Raw genomic sequence first — 19,474 nt, 5'->3', positions numbered from 1 at the left:
ATTATTTCAGAACTGTTTCCTTCAGGGATTTCATGAATCCTTTGAAGCCCAAAGTCTGGGCTGTGATAGGAAGTAGACTTCAGGGTTAGACAGCCTCCACCTCTCATCCCAGATGGCAACTGAATAAGCCAGGGAGCTATAAAATAGCCTTCTCATGTTTAACACCTGCCATAGCAGCTGTTCCCCAGGGCTAATGCAAGAGCTTGAAGTCCCCGTGGCTGGCCTGCTTGGACACCACTTGGAGAGGGATGTTCTTACCCAGCTGGGGTGCCTGGTCACAAAGGCATGGGGCAGCCGAGATGTCCAGTGCTGTGGATGAGGATGTACCAGTGGCAGTGCCAGTGAAGCTCTCCAAGGCTGGTGCCCACACAGCAGGGAGGGGCTTTCTCCAGCCAGGCGGTTATCCCAGGAGCTGAAGGCTTTTCCCTGGGCCAGCTGCTCCTTTCCCACTAACCCCAGGAGTGGCTGTGGGCCCCCGTAGCAGCTGACGTGTCTCTTGCCAAGGAGAGGACTGGAGCGGGTGGCGTGGTGAGCAGAAGGCAAGCTGGTACCATGGGCACGTCTGTCTTCCTGTGTCTCTTTGTTATCCTGCTTACCAGATGCTCCCCATCTGGATGTGCTGGAGATGTTGACTCTGCATCCCACAGTAAGTGAGCTTTCTTCCAGGCTCAGGGAAACACGGGGTCTGCTGCAAGGAGTCTTCCTTATCCAAGGTATACACAAACATTGTGTTGAGCTTGCAGGAGAGGCGTTCAGGTGAGCTTGTAAGGTTGGGATGCTTGTGTGTATGTTGGGGGAGCCTCTTTGAGCTGCTCTTTGTGTACCCTCTGCCCAACCCAGATCTTTCCTCTCCAGGCACAGCCAGCACCACAGAGAAACCTATCCTGTTAAACAACATCGCAGATGCTGAAGCCTTTGTCAGTGGTGCAGAGGTGGCAGTCATCGGATTCTTCCAGGTGTGTTCACAGCACCTCCCCTCTGCCAGTTGTGATCCCTACCCCACACTGATGACAATCTGGGGCTGGATGTGGTGTGAACACCTGCCAAAGGCAGCTATTGTCCTGAAAGGTGCTGGAGCTGTGACAGGCATGTGGAGGGATTAGGTGACATGTCACAAAGGGAATACAGGGAATTCGGTCTCTGTGTGGAAAGGGAGATGGAGTAAGGGAGGAAAGTGAAGGAGGTTGTAGGAGCCTTGGAGCAGGAGAAAGGGAAATGCTGCAGGGGAAGCAAAGCAAGAATGTGGGTAGCATAGAAACAGTGTTAGTGAGGGGTGAGTGGGAATGTCAGTTTTTTGCTGTAGTCAGCAAAGACAGAGTAAGGCACTGCCTGTGTGACGGGGCTGAGGAAGCTGTCTTGGAGCAGTGCTGGTGAGGGTCCTCTGAAGTCCAAGATGGCTTGGGCTCAGGCTATAACCTCCTCCTAGGGAAGGTGTAGGCATGGTCTTTGTCTCACTGCTTGGTTCCCCAGAATATCCTTGAGATCTCTGTCTCTTTTTTAATCTAAATTCAATTGAATTCAAAGGTGAGTGATGGGTACAAGCCCCTTGCCCCCTGAGCATGCATATTTTTCCTCAGGAAATAAGACAGAAATATTTATTGATTTAGAGCACTCTAAAACAGAGGCCTCTTTGACAGGATACTTATTACTTTTAAGGTCCTCAAATTGCACCTTTTTCTGCTTTTTCTCTGAGGTCTGCTCTTCTGCTGCCCACATGCTGCCTCATGTCAGAGAAGACTTCAGGCTTTCAAAAACAACTACTTCTGCAAGCACCTTCCTATTTCTGTCCTGTGCCAGAGGACAGGTCTGGGCTGGAGGGCAGCTAGGGAGGGCATCATGCCCTTGGAATAGCGCACTGACATCTCACATCCCAGCACAGAGTGAGGACTGATGGTGGCTGCCTGTGCACTGTAAGCAGCAAGTGTGTGAGTGCTGGAGGCTTATGCCCCAGGGGCCTTAAGCACTGATCACAGAGCACCAGCCTCGAGTTCAGTGCCTGCAGGCATTTGGAGCTTCTTGGGGGTTGCTCTTGCAGCGCTAAAGCTGTGCAAACCAGCGAGGCAATCTACACACACAGAATGAAAGTGCTGAGACGCCTACTTCCCCCAGGGTAGCTGGCTGGGCTTGTGGCAGGGCTGTACCCAGAGCCTCCTCCTGAGCTACAGCAGGGACATGGCTTCTTTTGTCTTGTTCCACAGTGACCTCCCTCCCGCTGCAGGGTTTCATTCTTCAGAGCCAGACAGGAGGCTGCTGCCGTACGGCCCCAGCTGCCAGGAGCACAAGGCTGCAGCCGCCAGCGACGTGTCAGGCATTCAATGCCTGAAGCACGACAGGGCTGCATTTGAACAGTAGATATGAACAGTAGATAAAGACGTATGTGTACCATGAAGGCTTGGCCCTCTGCCTGAGAGTATATTCATCCAAATAATGTCCGTGTTCTCTGTTTGCCATAAATTATTTCTCTGCTGCAGCCTTTCAATTCACTGCAGTATGCGGCTCGGCAAGCTTCCCGTATAATGAGCATGGCCTCCCTGACTGGGAACAGCATGCCATGGTGGAAAAACAGCACACTGCTCCAGAAACCCTGAGTGTCTGCGAGAAAGGGCCATGCTTGGCTTGATTAAACTCCAGCTTTCCCAGGAATGCTCCAAAACTCTGGGAGATTATTCCCACCCTAGGCTTTAGTGCTCTTACCAGAGCAATGTTGATGTTCTGGCATTTCCAAAACAGGTCGCGAGAGATGACTTTCTTTGGAATGAACAAAGAATTTTGTTTTCCATTCACTCTGGGCTTGCAAGCAGCTGAGCTGACAGTTCAAACTAAAAAGAAAAACAAACCAATTTCCAAGCAGAGACCATGTCTTCAGAATTTATATCCAGTAACAGAAATACATCACTAAAAAGTTGGGAAGCGGAATAGCAAGGGAGGCTTTAATATAGGCTAGGGCTGTAGTTAATGCTCTCGCTGTAAGAAAGAGAATGGACCTCAAATTGCTGAGAAATTGCACATTTCCATCCTTTGATATTAGCTGAATTAGCCTGAATTAGCTACTTTTGAAAGGATATATTTAAGATATCTTTTTAAAAGAAAACAGGATACTGATAATGCAAGGCGTTCAAAAAATTGTAAACCCCTGACTCTAGAATCAAGGTTAGCTTAAAAATTGTGGGGGTTATATATTTATTTTACACACACACACACACACATATTAAATGTGCTACATCCAGATTCTGGGTTTGTCCCCTTCCTTCTGAGAGCCCAAGGGCTCTTCACCATCTTGTTGTGTTCGCCGTGAGCGTGGGCAGCGAGGTTTGGGAGGAGCGCAGGGCAGGGTGCACATCCTGCCATAATTAACTGCAGGCCGTAGGTTGGGACGGAAGGGGCGCTCGGCACCGCCGCCTGCTGACGGCCCCGGCACAGTGAGGACGGGCCGGGGGGCCGGGGCTGTGCGTGACGCCCGCACCCCGCGGGCCGCGCAGGACGCGCGGGGGCCGCTCCGGGCCGTTGTGCGCGCGGCGGGCGGAAGGTGTCGCTCTCGCGCCGCCCCGGGCGGGCGGCGGGGTCGGGGAGTGTCCGGGGGGGCTCCGCCCGTCACTGCCCGGCCCTTCACCGCCCGGCCCCTCACTGCCCGGCCCCTCACTGCCATCCCTCTGCCTCCGCAGGAACCGGAGAGCGCCGAAGCGTCCCAGTTTCGCCTGACGGCCGGCCGGATCCCGGAGGTGCCCTTCGGCCTCAGCACCAGCCCCGCCGTCCTGTCCCACTACGGCGTCTCGGCGAACACCGTCACGCTGTTCCGCAGGGTGCGTGGGCACTGCGGCGTGGCGTGGGGCGGGGGGCACACGCAACCTCGAGCAGCTCCCGGGGAACACACTGCCAGGCAAAAAACTGTTTCTCAGCATGAGCACTCTGATTTTGGGGCCCCCTCACGTTGGCATGGGTGAGAGGGGCTCTAGGACAAGCACTTTCAAGGTGCCCGCAGTCATGGCACAGAATGGAGATCTCTGGGAAGTAGTGGTAAAAAAAACATTGAAGCTGCTCACCTCTCCTTAGAGCAAGCCAAAAAAAGGCTTGTCATTGGCAGTCAGGCTGCCTGCCCACCTCAAAGCACATCGGTATAGCTTCCTGCCCCAAAGAGGGCTTTTGCTTTTGGTTTGCAGAGTGCCCATCACTGAGACATGGAGCATTTATGACATCTGATGAGATTCGCCTTTTTAAGTGTTTGCCCTATGGATCTGGTTCAGCACCCAGTGCTCTGCAAAGAGCAATGTCTGTGTTTCTGCATGACCTGCCTGGAGCTCGGCATTAACTTGGATGGGATTTCCGTAGTTTCGGAAAGGGTCCTGAGACATGAAAAGTGTCTATAGCCCATGTTACAATGGATCAACACAGCAGGTTTGATATCAAATCTTGCCAAGTGTCACTTCAGGCAGGCAAAGCTGTCTCCTAGCATACAAAACTTTTCCATCATGACTGAAAACAGATCCAGCTGGGTCTCTGCAGTTACGGATGCTCTGCCACCAAAAGAAATCCCAAATGCTCTTTTCTGTCTCCTACACTGTGGTTTGCAGACTTAGTCCCTAAATAAGCTTTGGTCATGGACCCATTAGAAATGTTACTTTAGAGTTTCTTAGGTACGGAGACTGTGCAAGATCAAATTTTTGTTGACTCCACTGTATGTGCTGGTGCTTCACTGTAGCTATGTTTGCTAAAATTTAAGGAGATGATACTGGAAATGGCCACGTACTTGCTTCAAGAATACCAAGAAAAGCTCAGAGCAAATGTTCTACCGGTTATATCAATTTCCTTGTGTTGCCCCTTTTCACACAAGCATGGCACTTGAGGAGAGGTAGGTATATCTGAAGAGCAAAGGGGCCCCAGGTAGCACAAGAAATCCTAAGAGCCAGTGAAGTGTTGTGTCACCAGAGCTCTAAGTGCATGGGGTGAGGAGAAATGGGGACACACTACATGTTCTAGGGAAACTAAATATGTCAGCTTGGCCAAGTTCTAGATCTAGGTTGTACAAAGATTGGACAAAGACAGTTTGTTCTCTGTTCTTTCTCATCATTTCCTGCACTGTGTTTACCACTGACATTATCCAAATAATTCAAAAAGAATGATCTAAGAGTGAGCAATAGGTAGGCAGGTCCTTTTAACCATTTATTTACTGTGTGTAGATGTTGCAATTTCTAAGCAACACCCTTTTCAGTTTTGTTTTTTAGTCATGGTGGTTTTCTTCCAAAAGTACTGAAAACATCCTTTGTTTTCGTGCTGTGGCAGATAGTGAGGATGACTGCATTGGAAGAGTGTTTGATAAAAGAAAGTGTTTGGATTCTTGGAATTTGAATTATATTGAATATTCTTTGTTTGGAATCCAGTTTTTGTGACTGAACTCTTGTTTAATAGAAAAAAAAAAAGCCAGGAAAATAATACACTAGTCAGGTTTAAATGTGGTTGACAGTTCACTTGTCTGATTGTCAATTTTTCTTAAATTATCAGACACATTATTTTTCATTTCATCTTGTGCTGGATAATGTGTAGGAGTTAGCGGTCAGAGATAAAAAGGAATTTTAAAAGAACGGATACAGGAACTTGGAATCAAATACTCATTTGAACAATACAAAGATGCATGACCAGGATAGAAGTGAATCAGAGGCGTAAATTAATTTTTTCTTTGCTTTTTGCAGAGTATGAAACACTTGTAATGCTTAGAAATTTAAGTCATAATTACAGTAGTAGGAGGGACTGCTGTCAACTGGTGAGACTTCTCTGCATATAGCGTAAGGAAACCGATTTATTCTAGTGAGGAATCCGGCCTGATGGACCTAAAAAGAACATAATTAACAGATGCTAACAACCTAATTATATGGAGTGATAAAGACATTTTGACTACACCTTCAACTATTAGATGTAGGCTATTTTCCATCCTTATTTTCTTAAGAACATAAATGTTGGGTGCAGATTCAAGATGTTATTATCCCAAAATGGAAATCAGGTGTTTTCAGAAGCCCATGAAAGTCAAGAGAATACTTTCTGTAGAGTCCAGGGTGCTTTAGATTGTTTCCCAAGGCCTATCTGATGTCACCTGCCCAGGTGTTGCACTGTCCTGATCTTACTTACTTGAGCAGAACTACTGTTTCATGTTATGCAGAAGGAAAATCTGTGAGAGCAATTGGGCCACACAATCTGAAAAGCACCAGCTTGGGTTGTAATACAGGGCGAATGATTGATATAAAAGACCTTGCCAGTGACCACAGAACAGCAAAAATGAATTTAAATGTCTGCACCCCACAGGAAAAACTAACACAAACACTTTCAGACGTTGTACAGATGTGGGGAATAAAATCTGGAGTGTGAATATGGATCTCTCCTTAGCCCCAAGAACCTCATTCAACATGTGTATCAATGGCCGTCAAATCCCAAACGTTGGTCCTGTTTCATGCCAGGGCCCAGTGTCCCCATGGCTTAACTCAGTCACTTCCTGTGCTGGTACTGCTCAGGAACTCTGCCCCTAAACTCGGATGGTTTAGCTATCATTCAATGGTTGCCTGCTTCTTTTGTGTTTACCAGGTCATGAAAACCTCAAGAAAATCACATCATTCTGGGGAAAAGGAGTGTGGGAAGATATGTGGCAGGATGGATTTTCCTCTAAAACTAAGACATGCTGGACTTGATTTTTTTTATTTTTTTTTTTCCTGCTGTGCTGGAAGAAAAATCCTCTTTTTATTGGAGAGATTTCTTACTTGCACAATGTTTCCAGGAATTCCATACAGGTCCATGCCAATGTTTATTACTTGTAGAAGAAACAGAATAAACAGACGAAGACTTTTTAAAAGGGATGTAAAGCCAAAATCTATGTGAGGAGTTAGGCTATTTAATGATCTCTTTCCACAGTGCCTAGAATACTTTGTCAGCTAATTCTCCCTGTCTCCAGTGCAGCAGAAGCTGATAGTGTAGGGATGGCTGGAGTCCTAAGTGATTTCTGCTATGCCATGAGTTTGCCTTGTACATGGGACACTGAAAAAGGATGGAAGATCTTAAAGTGCAGACTGGCCTCTGTAGGTTCTAGACCTCCAGAAGTGGTGGTGGGGAGAGGTGGGAATTATGTTGTAATGGAGAGAGGATGGCGGTGTCCCAGAAGGTTCGTGTGTCTGTGAGTGAGTACCATCAGTGCCTCTGGAGGGGGTGCTGAGATGAGAGACAGCTGTGACTGTAGGTGTCTTTGCATGTCTTCAGGTAGACAATGACCGGAGGAATCTGGATATGAACAACGAAGATGTTGATACTGAGAAGATGACTCGTTTCGTTCGGATAAATGAGCTCCGCCTGGTGACAGAGTACAACCCTGTGGTAATTAGCAGCTCCCTGCAGCCCTCACCCTTGCACTTGGCCTTCTCATGGGTGTCCCTGGGCCCAAGAATTTGCATACCCAGATGTGTGTAAGGGTGGATGGGGTTGAGGGAGCCGTGCAGCTCTTCACTGCTTCTCCATACGTGGCCTGGAAGCAGATGCTTTGCTGGGGTGTGTGGGTGGGGTGGGAAAGGAAGGGAGTCATGGCAGTTCCTTTAGCTTTCCAGTAAATTTGGGATGTTGATGGGCAGAGATCTCCATTCCTTACCACTCCTGCAGGCAGTGCTGCTTCCTCACATGGACATTTGCCATGTTGTGCCATGCCTGCAGACTCACCTCAACCAGAATCTCCTCTCTTTGGCTTAGAAGCCTTGAGAAACATGGAAACTCAAATGACCCACTCCCAGAAGTCAGGCTTTTCTTCCTCACTCACTGGACAGGGTTTGATGTAAGCCTAGATATTTGACTGTATATTCAAGAGCAGGTTGGGATCTTCCCAAGCAAAATTTTTCACATCCCCTCCATCCCTCACTCCAGAATTCATCTGTTCAGCAACAACAACAACAACAAAAACCCACACCTGCAACACACACACACAAAATCAGGCTTAGGATGCTTCCATGTTGGCCATCTTCTCTGGCTCACCCATCTGACTGCCACTGGCAGGGTCACAGTGGTCTTCCCTGCTGTAGAGGGTGACCAAGGATTTAGGCTTCTCTGAAATCTCAGCAGTTCACTGGGCTAACTGCTGTGGAGTCAATAGGTCTTAGAAGCCCCAGTGGCTGCAAGGCTGAGAATTTATCATTGCTGATGGGGTATTTTGTGGCCTTCTGGATAGCTACAACAGTGCTGACCAGGCTCATTTTAATCAAAGGAGAATGGCCCAACCTGTTTCAGAGCTATATCTTTTCAAGTTGATCCCAAGGATCATCTAAGAGAACTGATACAATACGCAATTCAGTCACAGCCCGCAAGTAGGAGAGCTTTTTTCTTTGAAAATGTAAAATTTTTGTTTCCACAATGAAATACTGTTGAAGTTTGTCTTTTTTCTTTAATGAAAAAAACCAAACCAAACCAAAACAAAAAAACCCAAAAAAACCACCTCCCAAAGAAGTGGATTTGCTTTCTCATCTTCATAAGCGATGTGAAAAATGCATTTTAGAATAACAGAATGTTTCTGGGGACTGCTATATCCTGCCCCACTCTCCTCAAAGCCCTTTGAGAGCACCCAGGTCATGTTGGCGGGGATGTTCTTGTTAGCTCTATAATTGCCCAGACCTTCTTAACCTTTGGAACTCCCGTTGCATCCGTTTGCAATTCATTAGATCATAAGCCTTTGTTCATGTGTTTCTGCTGATGCTTTGGGTTCTCACTGCATGGTGTCCTGTTTGGCACCCAGGCTGTGTCCCTGACCGAGAAGTCATGAGCTGTTCAGCTGGTCCCCTCCACCCTGACTGTCAGTGCACAAGTTGTTAGGTTTTTCTCCAGACACTCTGGAGTGCTATCAAGGTGCTGCAATTAACAGTGCCTCCTGCAGTCTCTGGCCCAAAGCCCTCCTAGCTCCCCTAAGGTAGCCTGGGTTTTTGTAAATATTTTTTCCCGGTGCATATGCTGTTTGCATCCAAGAATGCTGCTGGTCAGCAGAGGATGGGGTCACATGGATTGCACCGAGTGCTGCCAAGAGTTTCACTCCCCATTCTGGGGCCCTTACTGTTTCTCTTCCATACTTAAGGCATTATTAGGCAATGCTTACCCTGTGGGCTTACCAGGAGAGTCAGATATGACCTGACCATGTTGATGAGCTCTGCTAATTGCTCTTGCACAAAGTTGTGTGGACAAGCACACCTTTGTGTGGAGCTGCTGGAGGACCTGCTGCTCCAGCCCTCTCCACTGTCAGCCCAGCCTTGTCATGGCCCTTGGTGCTGGCTGACTTCACCCTCACCTTCCCCCTCGTCCTCTCCCATGAGGTTCCCTAATGTTCTCCAGCCTTAGTTTGCATCCCTTTTACTCTCCCCTGCCTCAGCTGTGCATCAGCAGAGGAGTGAAGGAATACAAAATGTCTGATAAACAGGCTAACAGCAGAGTCTCGTCTGCCAAAAACTAGATGCTCTGTAGTGCGCTGCCTTTGCCAGCATGCACTCCCTGACCCCTTCCTTGTTACTCCTGGAGCCTGTGGAAACTTTCTGCTCCTGTTGGCCAGGAGCTGTACAGTCTGTGCCTCTGTGGTTTCGGTGGCACGGGGGAGGCAGCAGGTCTGGCCCCGTTAGTGTTTAATTTGAGGGAGAGGCTGCAGGGCTGCAGGAAGCAGACGGAAGGAGAAGCGAGATGACGAGTGAGTGAGTTCATCGAGATGGTGCGGTGGCTTCTTGGGCAGTGCCAGCCCTGTCTCCTCACAGAGGGCCAGTGTGTATTGATTGCCTGCTTGGCCCTTGCATGGAGCGAGAGACAGCTGGCTCCAGGTCTTCTCTCACTGTGGGACTGCCAAGGCAATTTTAACCCTCAGCACTCTGGAGTGCCCAGGCCCTGGGGTTGCTGAAACTCTGGACTAATTCTCATCCTATGCACAGCCTAACACTAAAGAAAAGAAGTAAGGGGAGACACCAACCTTGACACAACAAATCCTTCCCACTTTCTTGCTTCCGTTTCAGCTGGATGCTGGACCTCAGTGATTTAGAACACCCTTATATTCACTGTTTGCTGGCCTTTACTCTCCACATCCTTGCTCTAGTCTTTAGCTTGCTTTATATAGGCAGTTCCCCTACCTAATCACTAACTATCTTGAGGACAGTGGTGAACCCTTGTGGTCTTCAGATACTCATTTTAGGAATAAGCAAAATCAGGGGATTAAGTGCTTCCACAAAGAACCCAGATTGGAACCCTCCTGCTTTGAAGAAACCTGTCCTGCTTGTGATGTTGATTTGCAAAGAAACCTCAGCCAAGTCAGGAGGACTGATGTCCCTCTGACACTGCATCCAATACAAATTGAATGTTCTCAACCTCCTTGTCTGTGTGTGTTTTTCTCTCTGTGATGGGCAGACAGCAATAGGTGTGATGCAGAGTTCGCTCCAGTTTAACCTCCTCCTGATCACAGACAAGATGTCCCCAAAGCACCCTGAGCGAATGCGCAAATTTCGGGCGGCAGCAGAGCTCTTCAAGGGAAAGGTGAGTCCAAACAGAGACAAAGAGGGGAGAAAAAAAATACAGTAATTTCTGCCATGAATGGGGAGGGCTCTCTGAATCTCCTCTGTGCATTAGGAGAGCAAAGATCAAGTAGCAGGAAAAGAAGATTATTTGGGTAATTAAGTGGAGGAGTTGGTTCTGTTCACCTTTTGCCAGTTTGTCTCCTTGTGGGGAAAATATCCTCTCTATCCTGCTCCTCTTCTCTCTTGGTGGAACATTGTGTATTTCATTGCTTCTGGTCCAGTTTTGTTCCCTTGTACTAGATGATGACAAACAGCTGGTCTACTTCAGTCTGGTGACGGTTGCATTCCACTGATGTGAGAGGTTAATTTGTATATACAGCACATAAGATGCCAAGGAGCCTTACATAAGTGACCAGATAGCAAATAATGTCAGTGTTTCTTAACCCTTAGACTTCTGGTTGGATCCTGGGGAAATGGCTATTTTAAAGGAGTTGGAAGTGGGTTTCTTGAATTTTGCACACTAAGGCGATGAGATAGATGGGATGTTTGAGAGAAATTTTGCCTAGTTCCCATCCCTTGTGTACAGAGCTCCCTGAATAGTAAATCAACCCATGGCTGATTCTCTGCCAAGCAGCTGGATTATGGAGGAATTTGTGTCTGAGGAACAGAGGAATGAACTGGCAGGCAAAGGAGAATTTGGAGCAACAGGAAGGCATTTGGGGAAGATGGGAGTGGGCAGAAGATCACAGCAGTGGGGACAACTGAGCTGAGAGGCAGGCAGAGATCTTCCTCTGAGAAGTGTGGAGCTGGAAAGAGTTGGGGTTTGATAACTAGAACATCTGCATGCCTCTTTTTTTGGCACTAAATGGGCAGATTAGAAATCAAGTATATCCTCACCTTCAAATTCTGGGGCCATCTCAGGACCATGCACTCCCAAAAGTCTTGAGACATGTTTATGGCAGGACTACTTTGGACCTTGCCATCTTCCCTACCCATTGGCAAGAGACTAGGCAGAAACTTTGCATCAAAGTCAAAAGGTCCCTTTAGAAGGGTTTTGCCTTGGTGAGTATGTAGTGATAAAAACCCCCTCATTTGTCTGAAAAATTCTGTTAATCTCATGTGACATTTGTGTTATATTAATACTATTGTCACTGTCCTTCATGAGCAGCAGTCTGATACAGGTCTCCCCCAAGCAGCTAAGTCTTCTAACAAATTGCTGTTTAGCACTGCTATCCTTTGCTGATGCAGCTGCATCTAGTTTTCATGTGATACACCTAGATCTGAGAAAAGGGGAATAATTTTCCTAGAAATACTTCACAAAACATTGGATAAAATGTTGTACTGAAGTCCAGATAGTTTATGAATTTTCAGCAAGCCAAATCTAACTTTTTTTATTCGTGCAGGCAAGTTTCCCACCGAATCAGTCTAGAAGTTTGCCAGAGTAAAATATAAAAGAATAAAGATGTGGGAATTTGACTAATTATTTCTGCTTTACTGCACTGTTACTGCAGTGTTACTGCAGGACACAGAGATGAAAATAAGTTGTTTTTCCCAAAGGAATGGCACTCTGAGGAGTAAACCGTGTTTTGAATTGCCCTCTTAGAAAACAGCAAGAGAGCTATGATCCCTCTGTTTGGCTTTTAGATCTGGACAGCAAGGAGTAAGCAGGGTCATATGCCCGTTTAGGTTTGTCTCCATTGTTCTGTTATGTAGAAAGACATGAATTAATTTGTGTATCAGAAGCAGCCACTGCATAATACCATGATAATCTCTGCTAGCTAATTTTCCTAAATGGAGTTGTCTGTTGTCAGGACTACCAAGTTAACTGAGGTTTACTTCAAAACAAGTAAAGAATTGAGTAAAGTTTGCCTTTTTGTGGCTTGCAGATTGAGAATTAATGCAAGATTATTGACTTGAATTTTATTAGAGATTACCAGTGAATGATTCATATCCTGTGGGATAGTGGTGGAAGGCTTGCTTGTGCTGCAGGGTTAGTGCCTTCAGTAGTTTGAGCAAGGAGTCATTGCTGTGGAGTGGTGTTCAGGCTGCCTGTGAGCATGTGCCACTGTACAGTGCTTTACAACCAGAGTGCCAGAACGGAGTGGGAATGCTTGGTGTGTGTTGCAATTTCTGTACAGGCCAGTGCAAAACACAAACAGAGCCTCGAGAGGGTTCCCAAGCAGGAGAAGGGGTACCTATCCCATCACACATCTCTGTTGCCATCTGATGGAAGAATACTCCTTGTCATTATTATCGCTAGTGGGAGGGAAAAGAGAAACTTGTTGCTTGGATTGATGGAGAGGTGAAGAGGAACTACTGCTGCTGCTGAGTGGCTGACCCCAAATAGTGAAGAAAATCAGGGAATCATGGAATCATTTTGGTTGGAAAAGACTCTTAAGATCAAGTCCAACCAATAATGGATCATGAAGAAGTGATTCACCTGCCAGTTCCTGGTTTATGATCTTCTCATTCTTGCCTGAGAGGAAGCTGAGATTTTCAGCTAGAGGATCCATGAAGCTGTATGGTGAGGACTGTTACTTGAAAACAGCCTCAACTGCACCCTGAGCAGCACTGAGGGCCTGAAGGCAGTCTAGATTCCTCTAGATTTTATTGTGGAACCTGAGTGCTGTAAAATGCTGGAGAGGAAAAAGCAAATGGTAGATGATGCTAAGCCAGCATAAGCTGACAACAATAAGAAGAAATATGGTAGTTTTCTAGCAGACTTTGAGAAACAATTGTGGGTGGAAACAGTGAACAGAGTTCAGAGCACTGCAGCTGCAGGAGTGAATCCACCAGCTTTCTTGGACGGATCCCACTGCAATTAAATACGTGCTTATTTAAGAAAGTACTGCCAAGAGTCCAGGTTTTCTACTGGAAAGAAAATGTCAGGGTTTGCATTGCTGGGCCAAACTAGCATAATAATTTTCAGTTTTCTTGCTACAGGATCAGAGTATAGCATGATAATTACAGCTGGTGTATCTCATGGGTATTGGCAGAAGTTTCAATAGTGTGATGTTGGGAATAACAAAAGCAGCTTTTGCTGCAACTGATGCAATTGGTTTCCAATGTGAAAATGTTTTGGGTAGAGATGTTTGCAAACTCTCTTTTAATTTGTATGTAGGTCCATTTAGAAATGGGTTCTGAGAAACTCCTGAGTGTCCTTCAGGACTTCTTCCATGGAAATGAAAAGATGATGCCCTTTCTCTTGCAGACAGTCATCCATACATTTTTTATTTTTCTTATCAGACATTACTGGCTCCAGAACTGAGAGAGAGAATATTTAGAGATGCCTCTTTTAGCAATAAACAGAGGAGCCTGTAAATATGGATTTTTTATGTCACTTAAGATATCTACAGTAAAGTTGTTTCTACACTTTTTTTTTTTTATTCAAGACTGATGTTTTAGTTTTGCTTTGATGCAGTTTGTAAGCTATGTAAGACATTATTCAAACTTCAGAATTTGATCTTTTTGCTTATACAGTCTTCTCCAAGAATGAAGACTGCAGTTCTCTGAAGTTCAAAGTCAAACACAGGATATGAGGCTTGATCATCCTTCCTGTTTATCTTTGTTAGAAAAAACTAAGCAATGTTAGATTGGTTGTTACCATTGCAGTGCTATTTTCAATTAACTTTAATTCCTTGGGCAATAACATCATTCCATATCTTAGTATTTCCTAGGAACTCGATGTTCTAAAAGCACTGGGCTAGGAATCAAGTTGTCAACACACCAAAACAGCATCAGGGTACAAATTTTCTGAAAGAGAGCTTATCACAGGTGACAGTGCAAAGATAATATCATGTGTGGAGTAGAGAGTTTGTGTCAGGAGTTCGTCATCCATGAAGGATATCCATCACTGCCTGTAGCAGCTGACCTCTGAAATAAGGCAAAAAGTTTACCACAAAATGAAACAATTTCATGGAAATAATTTCAGAATGAAAAAAACTCAACCAATTATTATACAGGAGAGTATGAAATGGAAAGTGAACTTTCTGTTTGGGATGGAACTAACTGGTTTCTAGCAATGATAAAAGAGTTGCCATTGTAAGTGGTATTTTTGTTTTGATGAATTGTAGCTTTGGTGAGTTGTCTGAGCAAAGGTTTTAGGCTCTTTTCAGCACTGATTGAGAAGGACAGCCATATCTTCCCTTCCAAAATAGGTGGAATAAAGTGCTTGTCACTGTTTATTGTAGAGGTTACCTAAATGGCTGACTGAGACAAGGCTAGGTACTGGGTGGCAGAGGTTGGGCAATATGAATTTTGCCTCATGGTCATTATAATTTTCCATGATCACTGCATTTATTCTTTATGAATAGAGCTGGATGGGAATCTCGGAATAAAATAAATTCCTCAGTTTGTGTGTTTCCATTTGCTTCTGTAAGGAAGAAGGTATTTGAAATTCTAAACCCCAACATTTTTATTCTTTTATTCTTACTCTATTTTTTGTATTCATGGATAAAATGTGTACAGCTTTTTAGTTTTTGGGATCTTTAACAAAGACTGGAAGCTTGATAAAGTGAAGAACATTGACTAACATTTATTTATATTGCCATTTTAAAATGTTATTCATCTGTTTTAAAGGTGAAGGAGGTTTTGTATAGAAAATGACACCATTTATGAACCTAAGTATTCTAAATGCCTTTTTTTTAATAACCTCTTGTTTAACATTTGATTGAAAAAGATACAATTGTCTGGTGAATCTTTCATAGAGAAAACCAAAAGTTTGTGAATGAACTGCTGAAAATGTGGTACCATTTCCTGTAACAACCCCCTGAAAATGCTTCCTCTCCAGCAATGGCTTCTGTTTCCAGCTTGCTGGTTGGAAGGAGAGCTCTAAAACATTAAGTATTGCTGTTCCATCTGAAAGCCACTTAGCTCAGGTCCTTAGACCTGTGAACTTCAAATTTGTGACCATTCTTTAGCTTGGTGTTTTATCTTGCAAGAAAGATGAATTAAACACTCTGAGAGAAGTTCACCACAACCTGTCTGTTCACTAACTTTTCCCTTGGGGCACAGTTGGCTTTTGAAAGAAAAATTGCAAGTGGTAAATACCACATATCCAGTGCAAGTATTGTTCCTGTTTCTGTATCTCTCTGTATAACTGCAGTTAAACCATACAGCATCCTAACTATCCTTCCTTTCCATAGGCTGTTCCCTAGGAAAGTTTCCAGATTTATTTCGTTTTTTTATAGAACATAAATTTAATAAAATAAAGAACTGGAGATTTACCAAGGTTATTTTTAGAGAAGAAAACAAGTTTTGAACTAACTTGAGTGTTCTTCATTGAAATGATAGAAAAACATGAGTCACAGCCTGGGAATTAGGCACATCATCTTCACATTACAATTCTTTTCTTTCATTAAACTCTTCTTTTTTCTTGTGTCAATTAAGTCATAGCTTTGTCCAAAAGTACATTGAATATGCTAGCCAAATAGACTGCACAGGATAAAAAGGAGATAAAATGACACATGCTAGTTGGGTGTTTATTTCATTGACTTGGATCTCAACTGCTGAGGGATGCTATTTAATCAGGTCACTGATTAAATTGTTTCATTGATGTATTTTTTTTTTTATAAAATTTATACATAATTTTTGTATTTAGCATTAATAGATAATTCAGCAAAGATTTTTGAGATAGCTGTATATTTTATTGGTAATATTTCAGATTCTAGAATTTTAAGTTTGTGCTAATTCCTACTGCACCTCTACAATCTAGGCTGAAACTTAGCTTTTAAACTGAAATCATGGAGTTGGTCACCAATTATGATTAATTTGTACTATTGAATCATCCCAGAATAATCCTAATCCTTGGCTTGATCTTGTTCTCCAAGACTATCTGGGAGCACAGAAAACTATAGGTCATTCTCATCCTGGCTTATTGATTACTGGGCTTCTCTCCCCAGGTCTGAACAACCCTTCACTGAGTTGGACTGTATGGAAGTTGGTGTCTTGCCAGCAACTTCTGTTTCCCAAATGATTACATCTTCATTTATGTTCACTGCAGCTAACTTAAATACATTTTTTGTGTTTGGTGCTTTCATCTTCTTATCCTTGTTGTCCTGTACTTCACTCCCAGGTTCTTGCAATTGAGTTTAATTCTTCACACATCAAAACATTTTCTGCCACTCTTGGTCTTGTATGTATGTGAGCATCTTATGCAAATAACATGCAAGTAGAAGAGTCAACTTCTTTGACATGTGCTGCTAAGATAGGACATCTTGTTTCCTTATCTATTAAGATAATAGAAGTGGAGACTGCCTTCCTATCATACTGCAGATATATTTTTTAAAGAAGGTGAAAGAAGACATTTTGGTTGGTAGTGTAAGTCTGGACTTAATAAAATACAGAAAAACGCACTGCATGGAGCCGCTAGATTGTGGCAGAGGAAAGTGTTGTTCTAACAGAGATAGTTTTCTCAAACTCTTTATAAAAAAAATCACTGTTAATCTTCATATGATCGCTGTTTGGGGATCTGTTCTCTCTCTCATCTTCTGTTTTTCTCACATTTCCTTTCCTGTTTCCATCACAGATTCTCTTTATCCTGTTAGACAGCAATTTGAAGAGCAATGAACCAGTAGTGTCATACTTCCAGCTGAAGAAGTCCCAGCTGCCAGCTCTGGCTATATTCCACACACCAGATGATGAGCATGATGTGATGACTGTGGATGAAATCTCCATTGAGCGCGTGCAGGACTTCTGTAATCATTTCATACAAAGAATGAAGGAGGTGGGTCCTGTATGGGAAACCGGGATCTTGTAGGATGATGCTGTTGTTCACAAGGCTCTTGAAGAAGATGACTTCGGTTTCTTGAACTCCTTCCCATCCCTGCCACCTTCTCTTCCACATACATTTGCACCTGAATATGAGTAAAGCATTAGATCTAGGGCAGAACAGAGATGGATATCTTTGCAGAGCCTCTTTCTTCATCTACAACAAGAAGATTTCACTGACCTCTGAAGGTCTCTGTGAAGCATTGATCATATAGGAACAGCAGCTGGGGAGACAAAGTGAAGGGTGCCTTTGAATGCTGAGAATGGGATGGTGAATGGCCGCATATGAGAGTGGGTGAGAGAAAAAATGGCATGGATAGGAATGAAATCTATCGGGAAGGCTACAGAACAGAGTATACAGATGGGGGCTTAGGACTCTAGTAGAGGTCTCTGCTGGGAGAGGGGCAATTTAATCTCCATGTTCATTCAGTGTTAAGAGTTTTCTCCGTTAAAATTCATCTTCCTATAGCACAGAGGTTTTGTGTTGTAAAGTGGAAATGAGATAGGTAGGGCAGTGGCATAGACAGCAGAGGGAGGCATTTGAGTTATTTTCCTTTTATTACTATACTGAGAAACCGAGTAACATCAAAACTGATTTCATGCCTCTAATGTGTTTTAGAAAGAAGACGAATCTGAGAAGCCCCTCAATGAGGAACTCTGATTCCTTCTCAGCCAACAGGATGACTGTGCCCAGAATCATCTTATTATGGTGTATTAAGAGTTCACTTCACCCTGCAGCTCGACAATTTCTGAACCAAGTTGGTCATGTATTCCCATCACCATTCTATGTATATATATGCTGTCTATCCTCTCCAGAAATCTCTTATCTCTTCTCATTTGTTGGTTCCAGTTCACTTCGTTTCAGTACTCCAGTACCTTTGGTATTGCCTTACGATGTGTCCTTCCATGCCACTCTGTTGGAGCAAAGAGTGGCGTAGCAAAATGGCAATATCAGAGGTAAAGCTGGTAGTTCCCAGGGATCTGTTTCCCTCATTCTCTTGGCTTTTGGTGATATGCTGGGATCCACTGTCAGCCTTTCCCGACACTACAAATGGATTGGTTGCATGATGTCCCATGAACTTTTCCATTTATTTTACTAAATAAAGCAGAAAGTGAATAGCCTGAATTTTTACTCAAATATGTTGTTTCTCACTCCTCTTGTCTTTCACTTGAGAATGAAGTCTCTATATTTCTGAGTAAGCTTAACAAATCTACTTTCTCTGAGTTTAACTTAGGCTTAGCAACCAACCAGGTTGGTTGCTAAAAATCATTCCCCATGGAACTAGACCCATCATCAACAGATATTTCCACCAGGATGAGAGATTTCTAGGAAAGTTTGGAGTCAGAACAGCACTGGGTACAGCAGCTCTGAGATGGTGCAGCAGAAATGAATGAGCCTAAGATGTTGCAGAAGGGCAGTAGAAAGTTGCCTTGCAAGACAGGGGATATTCCACACTACATTGGAGGGAAAGGTCTGTGTATTGACCTCAGACATTCCTCAGGGGTCACAGTACTGGTATACAGGGAATGGGGACTTTGCAGGCAAGGTATATGAGCCATCTTTGTTCTGCTGTACTAGATGCATGCAGTAGGCTTGACTCATACTTGGCTCAGCATCCTTTGGCATGAAGTATGGATGCTCCTCTCAAATAGTGACTACAATGTCTCTCAAGGCTTGAGAGACTAGGCCTTGGACAGGGAGCCTAAGAGGGGTAGAGCTGAGAAACCTTTCTCAGAGATTAGGCCAATGCGAAGAACTGATAACAGAAAGAAGTTGTTCTTGCTTATGAAGGAAACACAGCTCCCCAAGGCAGAGGAAGAAGTCAGGAGTTGGAAGGGATGCAAAGTAACTGCCCAATACCATGATTGCCACAGCAGGGAGGCAAGTGCTGTGTTACCTCTTGTCTCTTCCACTTGGATCATTCATTTAGCGAGAACTCTTGTCTCCCACACAGCTGGATTTATCTCTATAGTGCTGTATCCTCCCTTCTCCTCTGCTTATGTGAAGAAAACCTTATACTGTAATAGTTGGTACAAGGAATCAAAATCGCTCCACATTTCCAAGGAAGAGTGGTACAATCCAAACAGTACTGAGGATTCTTGGCAAGGACAGGAAACTGTCTTCCTGGACAGGGAGCTCTCCCTTAAAAAGCAGAGGAGTGGGCAATATGGGTTCTTGGAAGCTCCATAGTCAAAGCAATAGCTAAGAATTGTTT

The 19,474-nt window shown here is 44.4% G+C and overlaps 1 protein-coding gene across 1 annotated transcript; it reads left to right on the top strand.

The window, feature by feature from the left end:
- The first annotated feature begins 299 nt into the window (after positions 1-299).
- ERP27 (endoplasmic reticulum protein 27) lies at positions 300-18,384 on the top strand. Its single transcript, XM_064656674.1, has 8 exons — positions 300-360; positions 455-646; positions 856-956; positions 3,663-3,800; positions 7,234-7,347; positions 10,384-10,509; positions 17,017-17,214; positions 17,878-18,384. The coding sequence occupies exons 1-8, from the start codon at positions 300-302 to the stop codon at positions 17,917-17,919; spliced, it is 972 nt and encodes a 323-aa protein (XP_064512744.1). The 3' UTR covers positions 17,920-18,384.
- The last annotated feature ends 1,090 nt before the right edge of the window (positions 18,385-19,474 follow it).

Source organism: Pseudopipra pipra, chromosome 5 (assembly GCF_036250125.1).
Source record: "Pseudopipra pipra isolate bDixPip1 chromosome 5, bDixPip1.hap1, whole genome shotgun sequence".
In the NCBI taxonomy this organism is placed as follows: Eukaryota; Metazoa; Chordata; class Aves; order Passeriformes; family Pipridae; genus Pseudopipra; species Pseudopipra pipra.
Note: the sequence above shows the minus strand (reverse complement) of the source record. Positions and strands in the feature narration are given on the sequence as shown.